We start from the raw sequence: 22,118 nt of genomic DNA on the forward strand, positions 1-22,118 counted from the left end.
ATCCTGTGGAACAGAGCTTGAATGTGTTTTTTTATTAAACTCCCAAGTTTTGGGGGCATTTATTAGAACTGTTTAATCTTAGGCCAATTTAACTAGTAGCAGACTAATAAAAATAATAATGTTGGGCTTCCTGCCATGACAAATGTTGACTTACCCTTATAAAGTTGACTAAAAACTAATAACCTTTAAAGTACAGGAGTATGGAAATTTAGCCAGTTACATGAAGTCTGAAATAGAGTGGTTCTGTTCTAGTTTGCTGGCACTGCTTGTGAATTATGTTTGAAACAAAGGTTACTGTACTGTTTCAATTTATAGTGTCTTCCATTTGTTACACTGTTAACTCTCTTGACTAATTTAAGTTAAAACATTTTGCACTAATGAATGCTCCCATAGCACAGAATGAATGCTTTGGGTATCTGTTTGTCTTGGTTCACAAATAGAAAGTATATCAAAAGAGGACAAAAAATGCCAGCATATTTTTTATAAAATGTCAAGAAAGTTAGCAACCCCAAATCCAGAATTACTACAGTAAATAATTATCTCGGAACTTGTTGAACTCCAGGATGTTTTTAACAAGCACTGCCAATTTCAGCAGTTTTGTATATGGATTGAGAGTTTCCATAGTAATCCAAACTATGGATTAGTTTGCCTTTGAAGGTAAACGGGGTAAATTCTAATACTCTAAAATGCTAATTTCCTGTACCAGTTTTCATGTAGCACTTATTTTCTGGGTTGCCTTAAAAATATCTGTAAGTTCCTTTTGTTGAGTTTGTTTTTAAATACAATCAGAAAAATCAACACACCGTGGTTACAGTAGTGCTGCACGTGGGCTGAAGACACAAGTGTAATGACCCCTCAGGGAAATATTTTCCCTTGTTTGTCAAATTCAGCACCAGTTCTCCAACATGAAGACTGTTGTTGAAGTTGCTGATAAGAGATGGGAGAGTCAGGTGGAAAAACAATCATACCAGCAGTGAACATATGTTTGCTTTTACTGTTCACTGGGAGGAGATCAGTGGCTAAGCCGGTCGGGAGCATAGACTGAAAGAATTTTGAAGTGAGGTGCTGAAGCAAATGAAGACCTTTTATATGACACCTTGACTACTACTCTGTGCTCTTCAGTATGTGTTATCCAGGTCATTGGTTCTACTGTTCTGTGGGTAATATAAAGGGAACCTGGCCTAGTTCTTTTTGTTTCCTTTCCTTCTGTTTGTTAGAAAATTAAAACCAATCTTTTGCTAGAGTAATTTATCCATCAAAGTGTGATAATTAAGCTGTGGGTGGCCTTGTTGAATGACAATGTAGAGAAAACTAATCGATATTATTAAATGGATTTAACTCACACTGACACTCTGCTTAAACTTTAGGAAAATTGCATTCTTTACATATACTAGTAAAAGAATTGTTTTATTTTCTGGATGAAGAGCACGAGAAATGTTAGCTTCTTCCCCTAAATAGCCCCCTAGAAGCTTTTCTTGTCTGTGTAGTGTCTTGTTGGATACAATATATCCAATTATTAGGTGCCGGTTTCGCTAATGAAGAAATAAAAATAGCATCAACTTAGCTGTCAGTACATTGTGACTAATGTAAGTGCCTAATTCTTCAAAGGATCTTCTGCTTTAACGTGCTTCCGTGGTTGTTGAATGCTTAGCTTGCCCCAGGAGTGGGTGCTGTATGCTAAGATTCAGGCATTTAAATGGTAATCCATGCATATTAGAGCCAAAAATAATGATACAAAAGTTATCTTTGTGCCAAGATGTTGTCATTTTGAAATGACCATATCGCAGTTTTAAAAAGCAACACCTCATTCAGTTATGCAAGGCAAAAAGACTTAAATTTTACTGAAGAGGTAGTTGGCAGAAGTTACTCAGAAGAGTATGGCATCCTGGTAGCACTATAGCTGAAGCTGCTTGCTGTACGCATTTCCCAGCTGTCCACCAGCAGAATGCTGATTTTTGGAGAGTTATACATTAAAAGCTGGAGCTTTCCTTTCTTACTCAGTAGTCTAAACCATTAGGTTAGAGTTTAATATGTAGAAGATACTAGAAATACAATTGTACATATATATAGGTTCTACAGAATAAATTACAATGAAGAAGCAATCTAGAGCACTGTGGCCTTCATGCCAAATTAGAAGAATGGTGAGGCATGGCATCTTTGTCACTTCTTATCTGATAGTTTCCTATCTTAAATCGGTGATAATCAGTGATTATGCCATTGTGATTACTCTAATCTTTCTTCCTACAAATTCCCCAGAAAAATACATTATAAAAATACACTCTCTCAGAAGGACATAGTAGTTGTTTGAAATGACCACTGTATGGTTTCCAGAACCATCCAGATTTTGGACAGAGATTTACTTGTTTTATCAGTTTGTTCACAGTTTCAAGAGTTCTTTTTGAGGCTGCATATGTACACGGTATTTCCATCTTTAATTTTTTGCTCTCTGAATTCAAATATTACCAAAGTCATCTTGAGTTCAAATATACAGCTCCCTCCAAAAGCCATCTGCTCTTTGTTCTAGCCTAGTCAGGTATTAATTTGACTTCACTTGACTGTTCAGCCTTTGAAGTTGCTGCACTCATGTTTCCCTCAGCTTTATTTAGCCTTATATCAAATTTAAAGCCCTGTCAGATTAACATTACTTGTTCACATATACCAGCTCCACATTTTGGAAACTCTGCCAAACTGTAGTCTGGATTTTTTGTTTTCTAACTTAACTTCCCGTATTGTTTTGGCAAGTCTTTGTGACTCTGGAAACACAGTCTAACATTTTGTTTTATTTCAAAACTCTGAAATTATTTTTTAATACCAATAATAACAATTTAAAAGGTCAGGCAAAACATTGTAACTCCTGAAATTTTTGTTTCATAACTTGGCCCAGTTCCCAGGCTGGACAGGTGATGGTTGTTGCAAGTGGATCCAGCCACTAAATCCCATCTCTCGATCCTGTCTGCTTCGAAGTTCCCTGAATTGAGAGGGGGAGCAGGAGGGAAGGAGGAGTGAATGACTTTGGGTAGCTCTGAGTCTTCTGAGCACACTCAGAGGTGCAGACCTGGAATCTGATGTTCATTCTAGCTGGACAATATGTCCTTACTGGAGCCTCTTCATGATGGATGGGCACTGGAATCGCTTATTTCTCCATTCCCATGCGCTTAGATTCATACCCCAAAAGATTTTATGATTGCGGGACCCCTGGTTAACTGGAAAACCAGAGATTTTTCAGAGACAAATTAGTAAAATAATGAACACATGTACTAGGAATTCCTAACCGCAAGCAGTTTATTCTTTAAAAAAAAATAAAAAAATTGAAGAGGCTTGGGAAGCAGCATCTGGAATGCAGCTCCCTGATCTTATTGGACTAATGTGCAAGTGCAGATTCTGGTCAGTATCTCTGGGTGAAGCAGAACAGCTCACACACTCTCCTTTTTCCATTTGATCTGTTGGTTGCGAAGAACAGAGCCCTTGGTGAGAAAAACAACCATCTGTTTAGAACTTACTTTTTAAGGCACTTGACTGTGGATTTTTTCCCTGTCCAGATCATTGGCCTCAGTAGTTCGTTCAGCTTCTCTGTGGTGCCGGTTTGGAGAGGCAACACAGCTTGAGAATGAGGGTATTGATGAAAGAGGAGGTAGAGGTGGAATGGATGTAGACCGTGCAACAGAAATACTGTGATCGAATGTCTAAGTTTCAGTATTACTATCTTACAGTTTCAGAATTGCTCCGTAGTGCTATATTTTCATTGCACAGTCAAAGCCTTACCTGTACAAACTTTATTAGTCCACAATGGAGGGGGTGACTCAGTGCTCATTGCTCTTGTTAGACTTCTCTGAGGGAGATGACACCTGGAACACTAAGGTTTGGTTAGTTTTCACTTCCAGCTGGCTATCTTAACCTAACAGGCTGTTTCTAATGTGGGGTGAAAATCACATTACAAGTATTCAGAAAGCTTTCACTGTAATTAAGAACTTCTGATTAACAAGATTTACTTTCAGTCCTAATTGGTAAAGGTGTAAAGTCTTAGACTTCTGAAATTACTGATTCATTATCTTAAATAATTCTATTGGAGAGAATCCTGTAATAATGCTCATGTCTTTTAGTAAGATCAAATTCCTAATTTGAACTACATATTTTAGCTGTTTTGAATTCTGATCCGATTTTTCAGTGTGAGATCAGAATGTGAGACACCACATGAGGAAGACAAAATGGGAAGTGGAGACAGAAGGAGTAGGACCTCTGCAGGCATACCTTCACAACCCATTATCTTAACTTTCCTTTGACTACTGGGAGAAGTGCTGACCTCTGGTGGCTTACAGCAAGAAGCTCTAGAAGAGCTTAATGTTTTTTGATGGTGGCTGAAACTCTACTTTGTGCCCCCTGGAACTCTAAGCATCCTTGGCTAGGAGACAGCACAGGTTTCAGAGAGCCTTTGGGCTGTCTGACATGAAGAACGGGAAATCATACTTCTTTTTTTCACCTCCTGTCACTGTCCAAGAGAAAGAAGGTGATTTCCATTCTTTTACTCAGGCTGATTTTCGCCAAGGTTATTTGATGCTGTGCATCAATTTTCACAGCTGCCTGAGGTTTATGTGCCCCACACGGCAGAGCAAATCAGGTCCTGATCTGAGTGCTTAGCCTGCAGGCTTTGAGTAGTAATTAATAAACTTCAGCTGCAATAACACACACAGTATTTGGAAGTACTCAAATAAGGATAGACTGACGTGCTGTTCCTTACTTAGTTTTAAACACTACTCAGGAAGTTTCATTCAAATTTTTTGCAACACACTCAAATGAAATACTGCAGAGATGCAGTGAAATACAGATTTACTTCTTTTGTGATTTCGTTTGCTGCCAGTAGACACCTCAGAATATTATCCAAGGGCTTCTGGACTTAGTTTTAAGTTAAGACTGAAAGACTGTGCAAAATTGTGAATAGATCACAATTTGTGTGAAAAAGGTCTATAAGACTACAGGGTGCATTTAACTTTCAAGCAAGATACGGCTATGATGTTGTATGGATCAAATTTGTGCTTTTTTGCATGAGTTTTGTCTTTTGACCGAAGAACATCTACATAACAGCAAAGTTGTAAGATAATAGAAAGGATACAGCAGTACAGAAGGAGAAGGCTTTTCTATTAAACCTAATCCCCCTGTCTTCTGTAAAGTCCATACAGTCTTGATTTCCAGATTTTGCTTTCAGGGTGTGATATTTATGCCTAAGCAGCCTTTGCTGCTAAGGTAGAGCTGCTAGCAAAAGCTGTGCTGCTGGCATAGCACTGCCCAACTCTGGGACTTCACGTCCTTTCACTGCAGTGCAGCATGATTCATAACAAACAGGCTCTGCCATGGGGTATTATTTGTGTGCCAGGACTGGCATTCTGAATAATCATAAAAAAGAAACAGCTGATGGCTGAGCCACCAGTTGGAGAAGAATTACAGTGGAATCTCAAAGATTTCTCTTCTTTTTTGGGGGGAGGGGGGTGGGGGTGGCGATGCTGTAGATAAGTATGCTAGTGGTGCTGCAATGACGTAAAAAAAAAAAACAACACTCCTTCAAAAACCTGTGTCAAAGACATGGTTGCTGAAAAGGAAGGAATATGAATAGCAGTGCAACGGTGAAGATAAGGATGTAACTTGATTTAGGCTGCTAAAATTCTTTAATGCCAGGTTTCATGTGTGATAGAATATGTTATTTTTGCTAGAGGGTTAAATACTTTGTCCCTCATCTCAGCCGGCATTTATGGATTTCCAGGTCTGCCTGCTGAGAAGTAAATTAAATATGTAGCTGCTTCTCACCTTTCTTCTGTTGCTGTACTAATGGAAGAGAATTTTTCTTACCAGTAATACAGATGATGATCATCGCTGCTGAGATTTATTATTTTTTGGTATCGGGATAACAAATCTGCATTATTGCCAGAAGGATTTGGATTTCTGAACAAAAGGATAATGGGCATGCTTCATTTTCTTAAAGCTATGTCTCGGAAATTGGAGGCATAGCAAGCCTACACAAACTTTATAAGCATGGCTGAAAAAGAAAGATGCTTTAGGACATCCTTGAAATATGATGTTGGATGGGTTTTTTAACTTCACTTGGAAGGTTTGGCTCTTTTTCTGTCAAAAGTTGCCTTTTGCATGTAATGTTCAAGATCCATTAAATGTCAGATGGAGGTTAGGAAGCCAAGGGTAACTTTTATTTTTATGTATTTATAATCACTTTTTTCTTGTGTTACGATTTCTGTTAACTTTTTTTAAACCTGCAGGACAACTGGCATTTTATATTGAAGTGGCTACGTACTACTATAAGCACTGTTAAAAGTATATATGAAAAGAAAAACATTTAATTGAATGCTTTATGGTAGATTTTTATTTAATTTTCCTTTCTATTTTACGTGAAAATTAAATACATGTAAACATGTTAGTAATGTGTTTGCCTGTATATATAAGTATTTCCATGGGAACATGCACTCAAAGGACAATTACGGTTAGAGATTTCTGTGTAAATTATGTTTTCTGGAATAAAATATGTTTAACTGAATAGAGTCACATTCTGACAGTGCCAGAGGCAAAGAAACAAATGGCATTGTTTTTATTTGAAAGTATTCCTTTCAATGACAAGATTATCATAACATGCATTAGCTGCAGAGTACTGCTGAAAACTTCTCTTTGAAGAATGAGTTAATGTAATGAAATGATTTTGTCTTTATTTACCTTTCTCCCTTCCCCTGCTCCCAGCCATGCCAACTTCTCCATCATTACATTTTTCAGCTGTTTCCAGGATCTGTATGTACCAGCCAAGAGTAATCTGTCATTGTCAGTGTTTAAAACTGCTGTTGTTTATTTACTACCCTAATTATATACCAGGTTTACAAACTTGCTTTTTACAAATGCTTTCTTAGGAAAATTGGCAAAACTGGTAGTAATGTTTACCTGATTATGCTCACACTCCCCCCTTTTTTTTTCCTTTCCCTTGTCCTCCTCCCCCTACTACAGGAGCCCAGTAACAAACGGGTCAAGCCACTTTCCAGAGTTACATCACTAGCAAAAAAAATCAGCCAGACACTTCAGGTAATCACAGTAAATGCACTGCTGCGTTAAACTGCATTGCTAAAAGGGAATGCGTACATATTCACAATTTCTTCTAGGGTTAGCATGGGAATGTGAATTGCACATATGCGCACACACACCATTGTAATGTGCCAAACAGGTTTAGGCAACTTAGGACTACGGAGTCACTCAGCTTAAAAACTCAGAACTCTCACCTCAAAAAAACATTTCTCTGTCCAGATAATTGCTGTTTTTTAATTACCAGGAAGAACACTATTGCACCTGTAGCATATAAAAGTTGTTATACTAAAGGATTACAATTGCTTTTTAAATTTGATGAACAGAATTTTCCATGACACTTTCTATTAATTTTGGTTGGTTTCTTTGAAAATGTTATTTTTGGTATAGTTAGTCATGTAGGACTGCTAAATTTCCTTCTGTGTAGTGAACTTTGACCTTGCCTAAACAAAAGTTAGTGAACAATTGGAAAAAAGTCATTTTCTGAAGCTGATGATGAAAATAATAAGGGCAAGCAAATTTTAAATGCAGTTTAGAAATTAAATAATTTTGTAGTTGCAATTTCTATGTTATAGATTAGATGCGTAATATTTAACATATTTGGAGACTAATGGAACTTTAATTTATAAAGTATTTGTGCCTTCAGACCTAGAAACTGCAAAACGTTTGGGTGCTCAACTCCTAATGGTTATCATGAGTGGCAAACAGCTGGGAGCTGCAATACTGCTGTGGGTCTGGCCTAGAAAGCCAGACCGTTTCCTCTTTAAAACAGTTTATGTGAGAAGGCATGTATAAGATCTAAAGAAAATTATTTAACAAGCTTGATTTCTTTGATGAGAGGAAATATAAAAATATCTTGAATATATTAAAAATGTTACTTAATCAAAATTAGCTTAATTGGAGCATTACTGAAGTTATCTGTTAATCTCAAGGAGGAAAGAAATAAAACCTTAGAGCTAGAAGTCTTATGACAAATAAATAAAAAGTCATGGGAAAGAACTCCATTTTTCTGTAGTGGTAGTTATCTAGAAAACAGATATTACAGGGTTTCTTTAACATTGGTTTTCCTGTGTTCAGTTCCTATGATTTTGAAAGTACAGACGTCTGCATACAAAAGCCACGTGTGGGTTGGAGGAGAGGCAAAATGGCTGAACTCCCCTCAGTCTGGGTTTGATCCAGAAGGTGTGTTATAGCGTGACTAGAGCAGAGATGCCTGTATTCCCTGGGGTGTATAAATCTCCTCCATAGTCTGCCTCCAGGAAAAAATTGGCCCAGCTCTGAAAGGACTACATTAGTTCCAGTTGTGAGGAGTGTGGAAAGTGAATTAATTTTTGGCTAAACTGCTTCTGAGCACAGCGCTTCCCTTTTCACAGTCTTAGACAGCTGTTGTCCTCATTTAAGTACCTAGGCTATCGTTCTATAGTGAATGCCTGTCCAGTACAATATTGTATTTAATGAAGTTTGATTTAGACTGTCCGAAACAAACGATCCTTTCATGGATGTAGTAGCAGCTTCTCGAGATGAGAGCTACATAAATGCGTTTCAGGGTGAATTTTGACAAAAATAGGAGAGAAAACAGTGGCTTTGTTGCAAGTCCTACTGTTGCAAGCATTTCTGTCTTGCTCTGTTCATACTGATGATAAGAATATATTTTAATTAACTGTCTGCTTCTAAGCAGATTAAACAGTGATGTTATTCATACCATCTCCTCTAAGTAACTATGTGTTTGAAGGAGCTGCGATGAGAAATCAACCTGTATGTTCTCCAAATCTTAGGTCTGAATCCACTTCCAAGTGATGAGTGCTGGTGATGTCTCTCAAAACTGCCTTCATGGCTGGCTGTAAATTGACTTCTATCTGATTTTGTCAGCAACAATAGAATGGAGGGGAAAAAACAGACTGATCTTCTTCTTGTGCTCAAATGCCCCATTTGGAATTATTTAGAAACGTTCTGGGAAGCATGTATACCTTTTTCACTTTATCACGTATTGACTTGGCTGTCATTCTGCCTTGTGGAACAGTATAGAGCAGGAGTTTTTTTCATGGTGTAATACCTGTAAAAAGAAAAAAGTGTTTATTTTTCTTGCTGGATGAACTTTTATGTGTCTTTATTGTTAAGTTATTTCAGTCAAAACCCGTGTTTCTTCTTGCATTGCTGCTAGATGTTCTGTGTCTGTAAAATGAAGAAAACTACTGTCATCACCACAACACCTAAAACAAACAACTTCTTCCCCGGAAGAAAACAAAACAAAGCCAACAGAACATCCATCCAAAAAGACCACTCCAACAGCATCAATAAAAGGAATTGGAAAATTCCGAGTTTCCTTTATGGCATTTCAAACAAACCTTCTTATATATTCTTTCTGAATGGAAGATACATGTAAGAGGGGAAAAAAAAAGTTTATTGTGCATAATTTTTCTTACCTCTGTACATGTAACTTCCACTTTATATTAATGGACTTTCTGCATGCAGGTTGAAGAGAAACACCCCTGTGTCTGAGATCTGTGTAGTGTCTTTTAAGATACGTTCTTAGCAACTTTTCATGTTTTGCATATTTTATTGATTATAGAGGTATTTGATTTTTTTAATCTTGTTTTAACTTTATTACAATTTTCCACATTACTGTCAATACTTTTCCGCAAGAATTCCAAGTAACAAAGCACAAAAAGTCTTTCCAGCTTTCTTTCTGTTTTTTTTTTTATTATTATTTGTAGTCACTGTTTCTGTCACACAGAGCACTGTAGACTAACTTAACTAATATAATGCTTCATCTCTGACAGAGTCTGTCTGTATGTCTGCAGGATATCAAATGCTAAGCAGGTATTCTTATTTGTTTATCCACCTGAAAAACGACTTTATTTCATAGCTGTATTTTCAGTCTGCATCAAACTAGACTAATGATTATGATGATCTGCTTGTTTCTGCTTGGTCTTATTCACAGCTGTGCTGTTCGGCTTAAAAGCTGAAAATGGGATCTGAAAAAGAACTCCAGCTAATGCTGAAGAAAGAAATTGAAAGTCTGGATAGCTTCCTCTGCAACTTCAGTTTTCATCAGTGTCTTGAATTTAAGTAGGGAGTCCAAATTATTTTTATCTATCTTAGGACACAGGAAACTTCTAAAAATCCTTAAGGAGAAAATTCTTTTTAACATTGGTTCTGAATGCTAGGACTTTGATCTGTAGTGCCCTTTTCCCAGTACATGAAGCTGTTTGCTTTACTGCAGCTGAAATTAAGGTTTGTTAATTGCATGAATTAACATCAGTAACACATAGACCCTTCATAGTAACAATCCTGTAATGGCCAGTGAAAGCTATTGCAGTCAGATATATACAGTAAACAAAATCGGGGGTTGTGGCTGGATTCCTCCCCAGCTCCTTTAGTTTTTGGAATTACATGAAAATTTTAATAATCCCAGATAGGCATAATTTTTAACCAGTATGCTCGACATGTTTTTTAAGGAAGCCAGAAACTAGGAAAGTATTTTTAAAAGACTGGAGATGTAGAAATGCTGTTTTGACATTCCTACAATTCCTTCATGGCATTCTATCACATGACTGATTTTTTTTTTAAAACACAACACACACACACACCCCCCTTCGTGGCAAGTACCAACCAAAGGTACCGTCAGAGTACAATTAAACTTGTTTTTAAAAATTTCTGGTAGAACTTCAGTTTAGGGCTGTATTCCACTAAACTGAAATGGGTCTGTTTATTTGCAAAAAAAAAAAATGGGTAAAGTAGTAGAACTGAGATGGTTAAACTGATGTTGTACGTTTATCTTAAACTATCAGATAGTTTTATTGAAATTTATTGCTTATTTGGGGATTTCTTTAGTTAGGCTTATATATCAGGTTTACATGTCATTTCTGTTGTCTGTTACAGCATTGATGATTCAAGTATGCTTCACTCTCAAGGAACAAAGTATAAATTAATAGTATTTCCCTGGTGATGTGTTAGTTTGTCTCTTCATAGCTTTGCAAGCCAATTTCTGCAACATGTATGCAAAGAGAAGATAATATGTTAAAATAAGCTTGGATTCCACACTGAAGTATGTGATTCCCTAGATTTCAGTGTACCAGGATAAGTCAGTCAGTGGTTTTGCCTTTGCTGTGTTTAGTGTATGAAAGAAGGAAACATGCCAGGCAAAGAAACCACTTGCTTTTGAAGTGAAATTTGTCCTTATTGTGAAATAACACCTCAAAACATTTCTTTCCCTTTCCACTAATAAATACCCTCAATCCAATGTTCCTTAAGCAAGGTACACTTTGTATGGTTAATTAAAAGGCTGATGTATGAGAGAAATCAATTAAATTTATATTTACTGTGTCCAGGTAGCAAAGATGCTAAGCAAACAAGCAGGATTTTGGGGAGTTTCGTTTCCTTTTGAGTCTCTTAGTCTTTTTGTGCCCCTTCAGCCCAATGAAGGACAGTATAAGGCTGTAGAGAATAGTATCAAGCATTCTCATGCGGCATAAAGAAACATTACTATCAGTGGATGTGAAAGCTTACTTTACTCAAAACACTGTATGTCATTTCAGTTTGCTGTTACAGGTGCATGCCATTTTATAACATGATATATGAGTTTTTGTTAAAAGGTTTCAAGATCAAGGCATTTACTTTAAAAATCAGTCCGTCTGGTGCTGTTCATTATAAGTACTTTCTTCATTCAACATAAAACATTCCTTTAAGAAAACACCACCACAAACAAAGGAGCTATATACTGGAGGATGCATATGGGAATGCATGGAAAGGGGGCATTCCACCTTGGGTCATGGAATGACAACTGTTCTGCTTGGCTGCATTCTCATGGTTGGTGATTTGTGGTTTCAACACACCTGCCTCTTTTCTCTAATTTTTCCATTTGCATGTGAAAATAATGGGTTCCATAATTCATCATTATTACAAGCGTAAATTAAGCATGTAATTTCACGTGTGTTTCTTTATCTTCTTAACTCTTGAAGGAAGACTAGCACCTGACTTGCAAAGTTTTGGAAGGTTGGTATATGTGTGTGTGTGTTTATTTTTAGGGGTTTTGTCGATTCCAAGTAGGGCTCAAAATGGCTTCTGTTAAAAGGCACAGTTTTTATTTATATAATAGGTCTTCTAATATTATAAAGATGTATTTATAGGCACTGTTTGCATTTCATGGACTTTTATCTTCAGAGGAGAATTTCAAATGTTGTACTTCGTGTATGTTGCTTTCAACCTGGAAATGAAGAGAATTTATTTTGTTTTAAATATTCCTACCCAAGGCAATTGAAAGACAATTGTGTTATGTAAGGGAGGTTTCAAATAACAACAAAAATGTAGAGTATTTCAACAATCTGAAATACTTGAGCCATTTCAGAGGTAGGACCTCAAAAAGAAGCCTCTAATTTTAAGGAAGCAAGAAAGGAATCTTTTCAAAATAGGACAGTGAGAGAATAAAGTATCCATCTGAGCCTGAACTCTTTCTAAAAGTCTGCAGGCAAATAGAACTCTCAAGTCTCACTTAAAATTGGACTTGTTTTTATTGAGGTTTAAGACCAGACCACATAATAGATACAGAGGTGTTGGTACACACCATCAGAGTTTAGAGGCTCCAGAAATACTAATAAAGATTCTACAATAGTAGAACACAATATTGGTATTTCACAATTTGCTATCTGCTAGCACTGATTGTTTAACACATTTCTTCAAATGCTAAGAAATAAGTAGGAGCAAGTGGTGTGAAAAGAATCTGGCTTGTTGCTTGTCATAAACATTAAAATCTGAATATTGACATACCTTTTCCTTAAAGATAATGTGATTGTTTTTCTCTTTTCAGTCAGATATCCATTTCACACCTTCCTATGTGAATTAGTTTCTTGACCTCATTAAACATAGAATCATAGAATCATTAAGGTTGGAAAAGACCTCTAAGATCATCGAGTCCAACCGTCGACCCAACACCACCATGTCCACTAAACCATGTCCCTAAGCGCCTCATCTACACATAGAACATCTGAAGAGGCAGGATGTTACCAGTTGAAAGGGTTTCTCCATGTATCAAAACTGTTGTTCCACAAGTGGGGTCTGGTACCCGGTGTGCAATAAGCCAATCTTACACACAGAGCCAAGATATTTATTTATCTCATGTTTGTGCAAAGATCGGTGCTAGGTGGCAATTCCACACAGCTAGCACACCACACAAAAGAACTACGGTATATTTATCTTGTTACATGATTAGCAAAGACCGGCCTAAATTCATGCTCATTGGTTAGTTATGTTCAAATTAGCCTCGCTTGCCATGTACATTAGCACACGTGCTCCTTGCAGGTGTGTGGGGACAAGTCTTTCCAGTCTTAAATTGAGTTGGTGGTTGCGATCTCCCCCTGCCTTTACCTTTCCCCTAGTTACTGCAGTTTTTGCTGAATTCTTGTTTCTTTGGCAATCATCTAGCCTCCAGCACCTTCTAGGGCAGGATGTTCCCCTTTTATCAGTCTTTCAGTTCTTCTTCAAGGGCATAGTCGCAAGGCGTGCATTGTTTATATAAGGTAATCAGGCTAGTACAATGAAGACTACAGTCTAGGTATTAACCCAAACATATGGCTACAAAACCAGTTTGGTCAGTTAGAGCATTATAGCACTAATTATTTACTCCTGCTTATGGACATACCTGGAATGATTATACCAACCAAATCTTTCATTATTCTGACAGTTTACAAAAAAACCCCAAACCCCTCTTTCTGCCCAACTGAGAAAACATTTTTTTCCTAAACCATTAATATGTGTTTGATGTAATGCACCTTTTCATCTGATATCCTCGAGGTAGGACCTATTGTTTCTCAGTACAGGCATCTTTGAATAATCCCACCCCCAAAAATAAACAAAACCTAACAATTCTGATGACTTTCAGTTGATACGCAAGATGAGTTTATCTACCAGATTTTGCTGTTCTAGCTTTCCAGAGTTTGTGTAACAATTGAATATTTCTTTCAAAATGAACCAAAAAAGTATTCATACTAGTTTTGTCTCTAAAATTTGCATTAATTCTAAATTTTTAAGTATTAGAGATCTAATGAGGCAGATATGTGGAATGCTTGAATAATTCCTGTCTGTTTACTGAATTGAAACTTTGTATTTGATCAGTTTTATTAGTTCAGTGTGTTGGATCATTCTGCCATTATCCCTGTATTCATTCTTGTTGCATGGTATATGAATGCACTGTATAGTTTTAAACATGTTAAGAACAGGACACGGACATAGTTCACTGCAGGAATGGAAGTATTGGCCTTCCAAAAAGATGTATTAAAATTATTTCTCTTCCCAGTACTAAACATTGCTATTAAGTCACAGTAAAAAATAATTAGATAATATTTGTTTGTTACACTGAACTATGTATATAAATCCTTTAGGGAAAAAAATGTGTAATTTGAAACTGTTCTAACAATAAAAACTATTCTTCTATATATTTCTAGCGTTCTATCAGTTTCCGTAGTGACAGTCGCCCAGATCTGCTCAGTCCACGACCATGGTCTCGAAATATGCCCCCGAAATATAACACAAAGCGGAGAGACAGCAAACTATGGAGTGAGACCTTTGATGTTTGCGTCAGTCACATGCTTACATCTAAAGAAATCAAGCGTCAAGAGGTATAATTTTTTTTTACTACAAATTTAATGTTCAAAAGTCATCTTTAAAGCATGGGGTTGAGGAATGCTAGTAGGCATTAGGATAGCACTTGAAGCTTCCTGAAATTAAACAGAACATCACCACCTCCACTGAAGCAGAATTCCATCCCTAGTCTTTCTAATTCAAGCTATATTAGATGAATGTATTCTTTTTTTAAAATCAGCTCATCGTATTTCCTTAATAAATGTGAAGTTACTAAGATATATAGTACTGTGATTGGCTGCATGTGTGTCATACATGTTCTGTATGACAGTTTCTGTAGTGATGGTTGATATTTTGATGTTTCATTTTGTTGTTCTAGTAATGATAGATGAGCATGCTATTTCAGGAACAGCTATTCATCAAGTGATACATACACACAGAAGTGCACAATCGTTTTCCGTGTTGGAAAAGAGTGTCTTTGAGGAAGTTTTCAGTGCTAGAAAGATGAAATGTTAATCAAAAGATGTATCTTTCAATGCAAAAAAGGAGTACGTCAGTGGTTTTAATGTGTTGTGCATGACAAATTCTAAATAGTTCATGTTACAGCCAATGACAGAGCTCCTGTGGAATCAAGAATCTTTTCTACAGAAATTTCTAGCAGTATAAACAAAGTTTATAACAGTATCTCTGAGAATACTTCAGGGACTGAGTCATAAATCAAATAACAGTAATACCAAGCATTTCTTGTGCAGATTTTAACATTGTACAAGAATTCATTGGAAATAACTTTTTAGTTTGAGAACTTCAAAGGCAGCATATTGAAAAATAAACTGTAGAAACTGTTTGCATAGCATACCAGTCATTACTGTCTTGGGACAGAAGCCAGGACCCTTCATGGAGCCCAAATAAATGAGCTGTATTCCAGGAAGTTTTGCATGAGGGTTCTGCTTTATATTGGTTCTTATACTGCATGCCTCAACAGAATATCTGAAGCACTTCCGGGCAGGCACTGTCAGTTAACTCATACTATGGCAAGCCTTCCATGTATGCATATTACAAAACTAGGAGAATCTGCACTAGCTGAGGATGTGCTTCCATGATTTATGCAGATTGAAAGCCTTGACTGTAAAGTTAGTAATTCTAACTGACCAAAATGATGTTAACTTTTACTGTACCCCAGTTTAGAATGAAATCATGCAATAAGTAGATACAATGGTATTTTGATAAGCCAGTGTATTAGGGTGGTGGTTATTTTTAAGCCGTCAGTTTTAAAGTCTCAAATCTGCTTCAAGAGAAGTAACTAATATCAGCAGACAGTTAAGTAGAGCTCTGCCTTCATAACAAAAAAAAAAAGAACCGGTACCAAAATAAAAGCGCTCACTACTAAAGAAATGTTTTAAAGAAGGTCTGTCTTTTACTTCCTAGACTACCTAGAACTTTTACCACTGCATGCGTAAAAAATGGAATGCAACAAACTCTATGCAGAAGTTGTATAAACGGTTAAGATATAGTTGAGTCAAAATATCACACTGAAGATAGCTCCCCCATCTGGAAACACATCCATTTGGGGGGAAAAAAAAAAAAAAATCAATTCTGTGGGTACTTCAAATAAGCATTTTATGAGCAATCCGATACAGCTGTGTTTTTAAAAATACTGCGCATGATTCTGTAGCTATGGAATAAAGCCTTATTTTATTTCTGCTGTTAGACTTAGCAGACAAATTCTGCTACGTGGTATTAAGACAACTGTTCAGAATATAACATCAACTCAACAAGTTGAGAACAGCTTAAAGAAAGATATTTTATAATGTTTGTGTCTCTTTTTACAGGCTATCTTTGAACTTTCCCAGGGAGAAGAAGACTTGATAGAAGACCTGAAGTTAGCAAAAAAGGTCTGTTTTTAAAAAAACAAAATACAACAAGCAGTATTCATTGGTTCATATCACTTTTAAAATAATCCTTGCTTTTTATAATTGCTAAGACAGTAAGAGTGGGAAAAAAGCATATTTCTATTTTCCCATTCTTTCTGAAACAACTAAATGTGCTGCTTTAATTTTTTTAACATATGAAATGGATAGCTTAAGATATGCTTATGAAAGTTTAAAATACTCTCAGCAATTGCTCTGTTTTTACTTATAGGGAGCTTCAAATGCTATCACTAATTTTTCAACTACCAATTATACATTAATTACAGAGCTTCCTTTTTTCTTTTCAGGCTTATCATGACCCAATGCTTAAACTTTCCATAATGACAGAGCAAGAGTTGAATCAAATTTTTGGAACGTTGGACTCTCTAATTCCTCTACACGAAGGTAAAACTCAAATAGTCTTTGTCTGCGTTACTATAGCGCATAGATTTATAGTCATCTGGTTCATTAAGTGAAGTTTCTCTTTTTTTTAAATCATGATCAGATCTTCTTAGGCGACTTCAAGAAGTCAGGAAACCTGATGGATCAACAGAACATGTTGGCCATATCCTTGTGGGTTGGGTAAGGCAGAGTTTTTAATCAATCTTGGGACTTTAGTTTGGAGCTGCAGCATAGTTTTTACATTTATCAGACAATTGCCTTTCCATATCTAGCATAACATGTCAAAAAATATATTCTCAAAGCATTTTTAAAAGGTAAGGCAACTATTGAGAGACATAATGGAATGTTTTCTCCTTTCAGGGATTTTCCATGAAAAGATTTAGACTAGGATGTAATTTCTAAAGCTCTTGCTATTCAGGAGACAAGCAGTATTTAATATGCTTCAAATAAAAATCAAGAGTCAGACTAGAGTTTGTCTGATGTAGATCATTTAAGAATGTGCCCCCATTTGTATTCTGGTTTCCTAGGGAAATGAAGCTTGAACAGTCAGATTGTGTAATGGCACCCTGCAGTTATTTTTGAATGTCAGTCTGTTCCAGTCAAGGTAACAGGCAGTTGTTAGTGCTGTCAAAGATAATAATTTTCGAAAAGTTTGTTAAATAAGGCAGATGGGGATACATGAGAGATGCTATTGCTGCCCCACAAAAGAAAAAGTTGGTAAGTTCACTTTCACTAGTATCCAACAACATTAACACTGAAAATAGCTTTTGTTAGTTTTGTTGATAAAATTGCTCATTATATTAAAAAAGAGCTATTTTTAAAAGGATTTAGATATGTGAAAAGGTTACTTGTAAGTATATGTAAGTAATGAAATTGAGCAGGAAAAAAAGTGTTTGAAACTTTTAAGGGATTAGGTAATAACATATTTAGCAGCTCTGTGTGAGACAGTAGTCTACTGTAAACATGAGAAACATGATTACTACTAGTATATAATGCAAATAGTTAATTATAAGCTTGTAAGTGTCAAAAATTATCTCTGTTTTTCTTTGCATAAAGTAATTTTAAATAGATTTATTTTCTGGTGTGTTTGAACACCAGTGAACTCCTCTTGGTCCAAATATGTCTGAACTTAATTTCCTTTGTTGAAGAGTTTACATATAATTGGGTGTTAATATAGCAGTTTTTGTAAATGGATATATTGTTCTAATCAACATACAAGCTAGTTTTTTTCAGATTTAAGGCACAGTTCTGTCAACTTAGTTTGGTCAGGGTTCTTGAGGGCAATATAGAAGTTTGACTATGGAAGTTTGCTTATCTAAAAAAGGCCAGGTCTGGGAGTACTCACTCCTAGGCTTTTGTTTCCATTCACAATTAAAATCAGACTTCTATGTTCAACTATTGTTTGCATTAAGTAGTGCTCAGTCTTAACTTACGGGTATTTTTAATGCTTTGGAATAATATTGGAGATCTCTAGGAACCGAGAGATGAGCTAGTGCTTCTAAATGATTTAAATGATGAACAAGGTGGTCAGAGGACCCTTGTAAACCTTATATTTGTTGGAAATGGTATTATCAATAAATTGTGGATAAATCTCCAGAAAAAAGATTCTCAGCATGAGTTCTAACACCCTGAATCACTTGAAACTTTCTATATAGCAAACTGTGCTTTGTTTCAGCTGCAGAATAATTTATTCCTTTCCTCAGCTTCCATGCCTGAACTCCTATGATAGCTACTGCAGCAATCAAGTAGCAGCCAAAGCTTTATTGGATCACAAGAAACAAGACCACAGAGTGCAAGATTTCCTACAGCGCTGCTTAGAGTCTCCTTTTAGTCGCAAACTGGACCTTTGGAATTTCCTTGACATCCCAAGAAGCCGTTTGGTTAAATACCCATTACTACTCAGAGAGATTTTGAGACACACACCAAATGATCATCCAGATCAGCAGCACCTTGAAGAAGCTGTGAGTTACTGTTGCGTTTGGGTTTTTTTCAGGAGATTATAGCACTTTTAGCTTATTAATGAATTAAGGGACACTACATAAAATATGGGAATGTTAATACTTACACAAACAGCTGAAACTAATACATGAAATATCTAGCCCTGTTCCCCCAATTAAATCCGATTTCAGTAGCAAAGTGATACTAAAAAAAAAAAAGGGGGGGGGGGGGGGAAGGTGTTTTCCACAGCTCTTGTCTGATCCTTGTTCACTTTGTATTTACCTTTCAATGTCATTTTCCATTCTAATTAAGTTGGGTAACGTGGACATTTCTTTTCAGGTTTTATTCCCTGGCTTGAGACCTTACATAACCTCTGAATCTAGATTAATTATCATCTGTGGGAATGTTGCTGAAATTTGCCTTATTCCATTTTTTATTTAGAATAGTGTTGCACTTTCTGAAGTAAAACCAGAGGGATAAATCTGTCGTGGTTTAACCCCAGCCGGCAACTAAGCACCACCCAGCTGCTCACTCTCTCCCCCTGCAGCCAGATGGGGGAGAGAATCAGAAGAGTAAAAGTGAGAAAATTCATGGGTTGAGATAATAGTTTAACAGGTAGAGGAAAAGCTGCGCACACAAGCAAAGCAAGACAAGGAATTCATTCACTGCTTCCCATCAGCAGGCAGGTGTTCAGCCATCCCCAGGAAAGCAGGGCTCCATCACACGTAACAGTTATGTGGGAAGACAAACGCCATCGCTCCAAACGTCCCCCCCCTCCTTCTTCTTCCCCCAGCTTTTATTGCTGAGCATGACATCCTATGGTGTGGGATATCCCTTTGGTCAGTTGGGGTCGGCTGTCCCGGCTGTGTCCCCCCCCAAACTTCTTGTGCACCCCCAGCTTGCTCGCTGGTGGGGTGGGGTGAGAAGCAGAAGAGGCCTTGACTCTGTGTCAGCACTGCTCAGCAGTAACTAAAACCTCCCTGTGTCACCAACACTGCTTTCAGCACAAATCCAACACAGAGCCTTATACCAGCTGCTATGAAGAAAACTAACTCTATCCCAGCCAAAACCAGCACAAAATCCGAGGCTTTAAAACTTCTTATTAATAGAAAGGGACCTGATTCAGATATTTTGAAAGGTTTCTAAGGTTTCTGTTCTTTCCCATATATATGTGTGTGTGTAGATGTATGTATTAAAATCCCATAATACGTGCACACATGCAAATGTGTATCTGGGAGTACCTGAGTTTACTGTAGTGGATTTGTTTGAGACACACTTCTAAATTAATGAATAAATAAATATCATCAGTATCCTACTGCTTTTGAATAGTATTTAAATATAAGTAAATTTCATTAATATTTTGAGGACAAAACTAACTATTTGCCTAGACATTAATATTTTGTACATTTTAGTATTTCTTGGCTGAAAAATGGCAGCCCTTCTTTTTTTGGAAAGTGCATGTTTCAAAATACATGTACCTGACCACTACTGTTCTGCTATTCCTTCCCCAAATCCCTTGCCCAGTTCAACTTCTCTGTTGTAAAATTGGACAACTGTGGTTTAAATTCAAAGCTTGGATACTCGCATTCAGATGTAATCTATAAGGTACATTTTCCCCTTGTGCATATTCTTTCAAACTCAAACAAAAAATGATAAATATCTCAAAGAATTCTTCTGTGTATTTCTAAGGTTTGCTTTTCTACATAATGTCTGGTAATATCTTTTAAAAAATATTTTAAATGCTTTCTTCCAGTACTTGTATTTGGTAATTGTTTAATAAAATATAATTAGGATTTTTTTCTTGATATTTCAATAGGCTTATATAGCTTTGTGGTATTCTGCTTCAGCAGAACATTGTTTATCTTTGAAGTGATGTATTTCATAAATTGCGTATTTGCCAAGGTAAATTAAGAAACAGAAATTACTCTATGTGGTTGGCTCTTAACACTGTTTTAGGCTTATGAAGTACATTTGTCTTTCTGTCTGGCAATCTGCTATAAGCACACTGGGCCAAGCTGATCCCTGATAAATCTCCTGGGATCAGTAGATTGTTGAATTATCTGTTTGGGCATGTATGTCTCAACCCATTCCCCTGCTGCACCTCCAGTTATTTAACAGACGAATTGGATTGGTCTAAGCAACCTATGTCACTATTACAGTTGACTAAAATCAGCAGAACTTCACATCCACGTGCCCAATTAAGGAGCCGTATTTTATGTTTCGGATAAATTGATCTCAAGGTCCTTAAAGGCTGCATAGTATAAGGAAGTTCAAGATAGGGAGCGTATTTTTATAGAAAAGGCAAAACTTTCTTTTTAAAGTCTTTTAAATTAAAAAGGCAAGATAATTATTACTTTTAATTGTAAAATTGTAGGTATACGTAAGTAGTGGAATTGTAAAATAAAATTAATTTACCTTATTTCTAGAGGGTAACTTTCATAATGAACAAAAGTTGAGAATTTTGTGTTTTGGGCTACTTGCATATTTTGCAGGATAAGGATCTTGATAGTTCTTCTGTTTCTTGTTCTCTGATACGATGCAGCAGTTTTCAGAGAATTATAATCTATTTTAAATAAATATTTTTAAGGCAGATTATTTGTCCTGTGTCATTTATTGGCACATTTTAGCTGACCAAAATACATCTCTGATTATATTTCTTACTTCTATTTATCTTAAATTTGCCTATTTAGGTTTGCTATAAAGAGATAAATATCAGATTTTTAAGCCATTGTTAGAAACAATGTAAAAAGTGTCTTTGTACACTGTAGTCTGCTTAATTCTGTTGCTAATATTAATACTCTTATACCGGTCTGCAAAAAATTAATGAAAAATATACTGTAAATTAAAATGTATTTTCTTGTAGTGACAGTTCAAATTCTTAGGAGATAGCTCTGAATATTGGACCGTCTAATTAAAGTTCATGTTTTCATTGTTTTTCTGTAGATAAATATAATTCAGGGCATAGTGGCCGAAATCAACATAAAGACTGGTGAATCTGAATGCCAGTATTACAAAGAAAGACTTATTTATCTTGAAGAAGGCCAAAGGGATTCATTGATTGACAATTCACGTGTTGTATGTTGTCATGGTGAACTGAAGAACAACAGGGGAGTGGTAAGGAATAAATATTTTTTCATAAATAGCTTTTAAATATATTTTCATTTTGTATGACAGCTAAAAGAGCTGTGAGTATATATACAGAAACATTACCCTCTCTCATGTAGGAAGTTGATA

General features: G+C 36.2%; 1 protein-coding gene across 1 annotated transcript in view; it reads left to right on the forward strand.

Moving 5' to 3' along the window:
- ARHGEF3 (Rho guanine nucleotide exchange factor (GEF) 3) overlaps positions 1 to 22,118 on the forward strand; it is a 31,088-nt gene that overhangs the window by 4,771 nt on the left and 4,199 nt on the right. Inside the window, exons 2-8 of the mRNA XM_009322319.1 lie at positions 6,991 to 7,065; positions 14,502 to 14,675; positions 16,467 to 16,529; positions 16,853 to 16,949; positions 17,050 to 17,126; positions 18,650 to 18,907; positions 21,828 to 21,998. Coding sequence (XP_009320594.1) covers positions 6,991 to 7,065; positions 14,502 to 14,675; positions 16,467 to 16,529; positions 16,853 to 16,949; positions 17,050 to 17,126; positions 18,650 to 18,907; positions 21,828 to 21,998 — 915 coding nt within the window. The remainder of the gene's footprint in view (positions 1 to 6,990; positions 7,066 to 14,501; positions 14,676 to 16,466; positions 16,530 to 16,852; positions 16,950 to 17,049; positions 17,127 to 18,649; positions 18,908 to 21,827; positions 21,999 to 22,118) is intronic.

The sequence above is a fragment of the Pygoscelis adeliae genome, unplaced genomic scaffold (assembly GCF_000699105.1).
Source record: "Pygoscelis adeliae isolate BGI_AS28 unplaced genomic scaffold, ASM69910v1 Scaffold404, whole genome shotgun sequence".
In the NCBI taxonomy this organism is placed as follows: Eukaryota; Metazoa; Chordata; class Aves; order Sphenisciformes; family Spheniscidae; genus Pygoscelis; species Pygoscelis adeliae.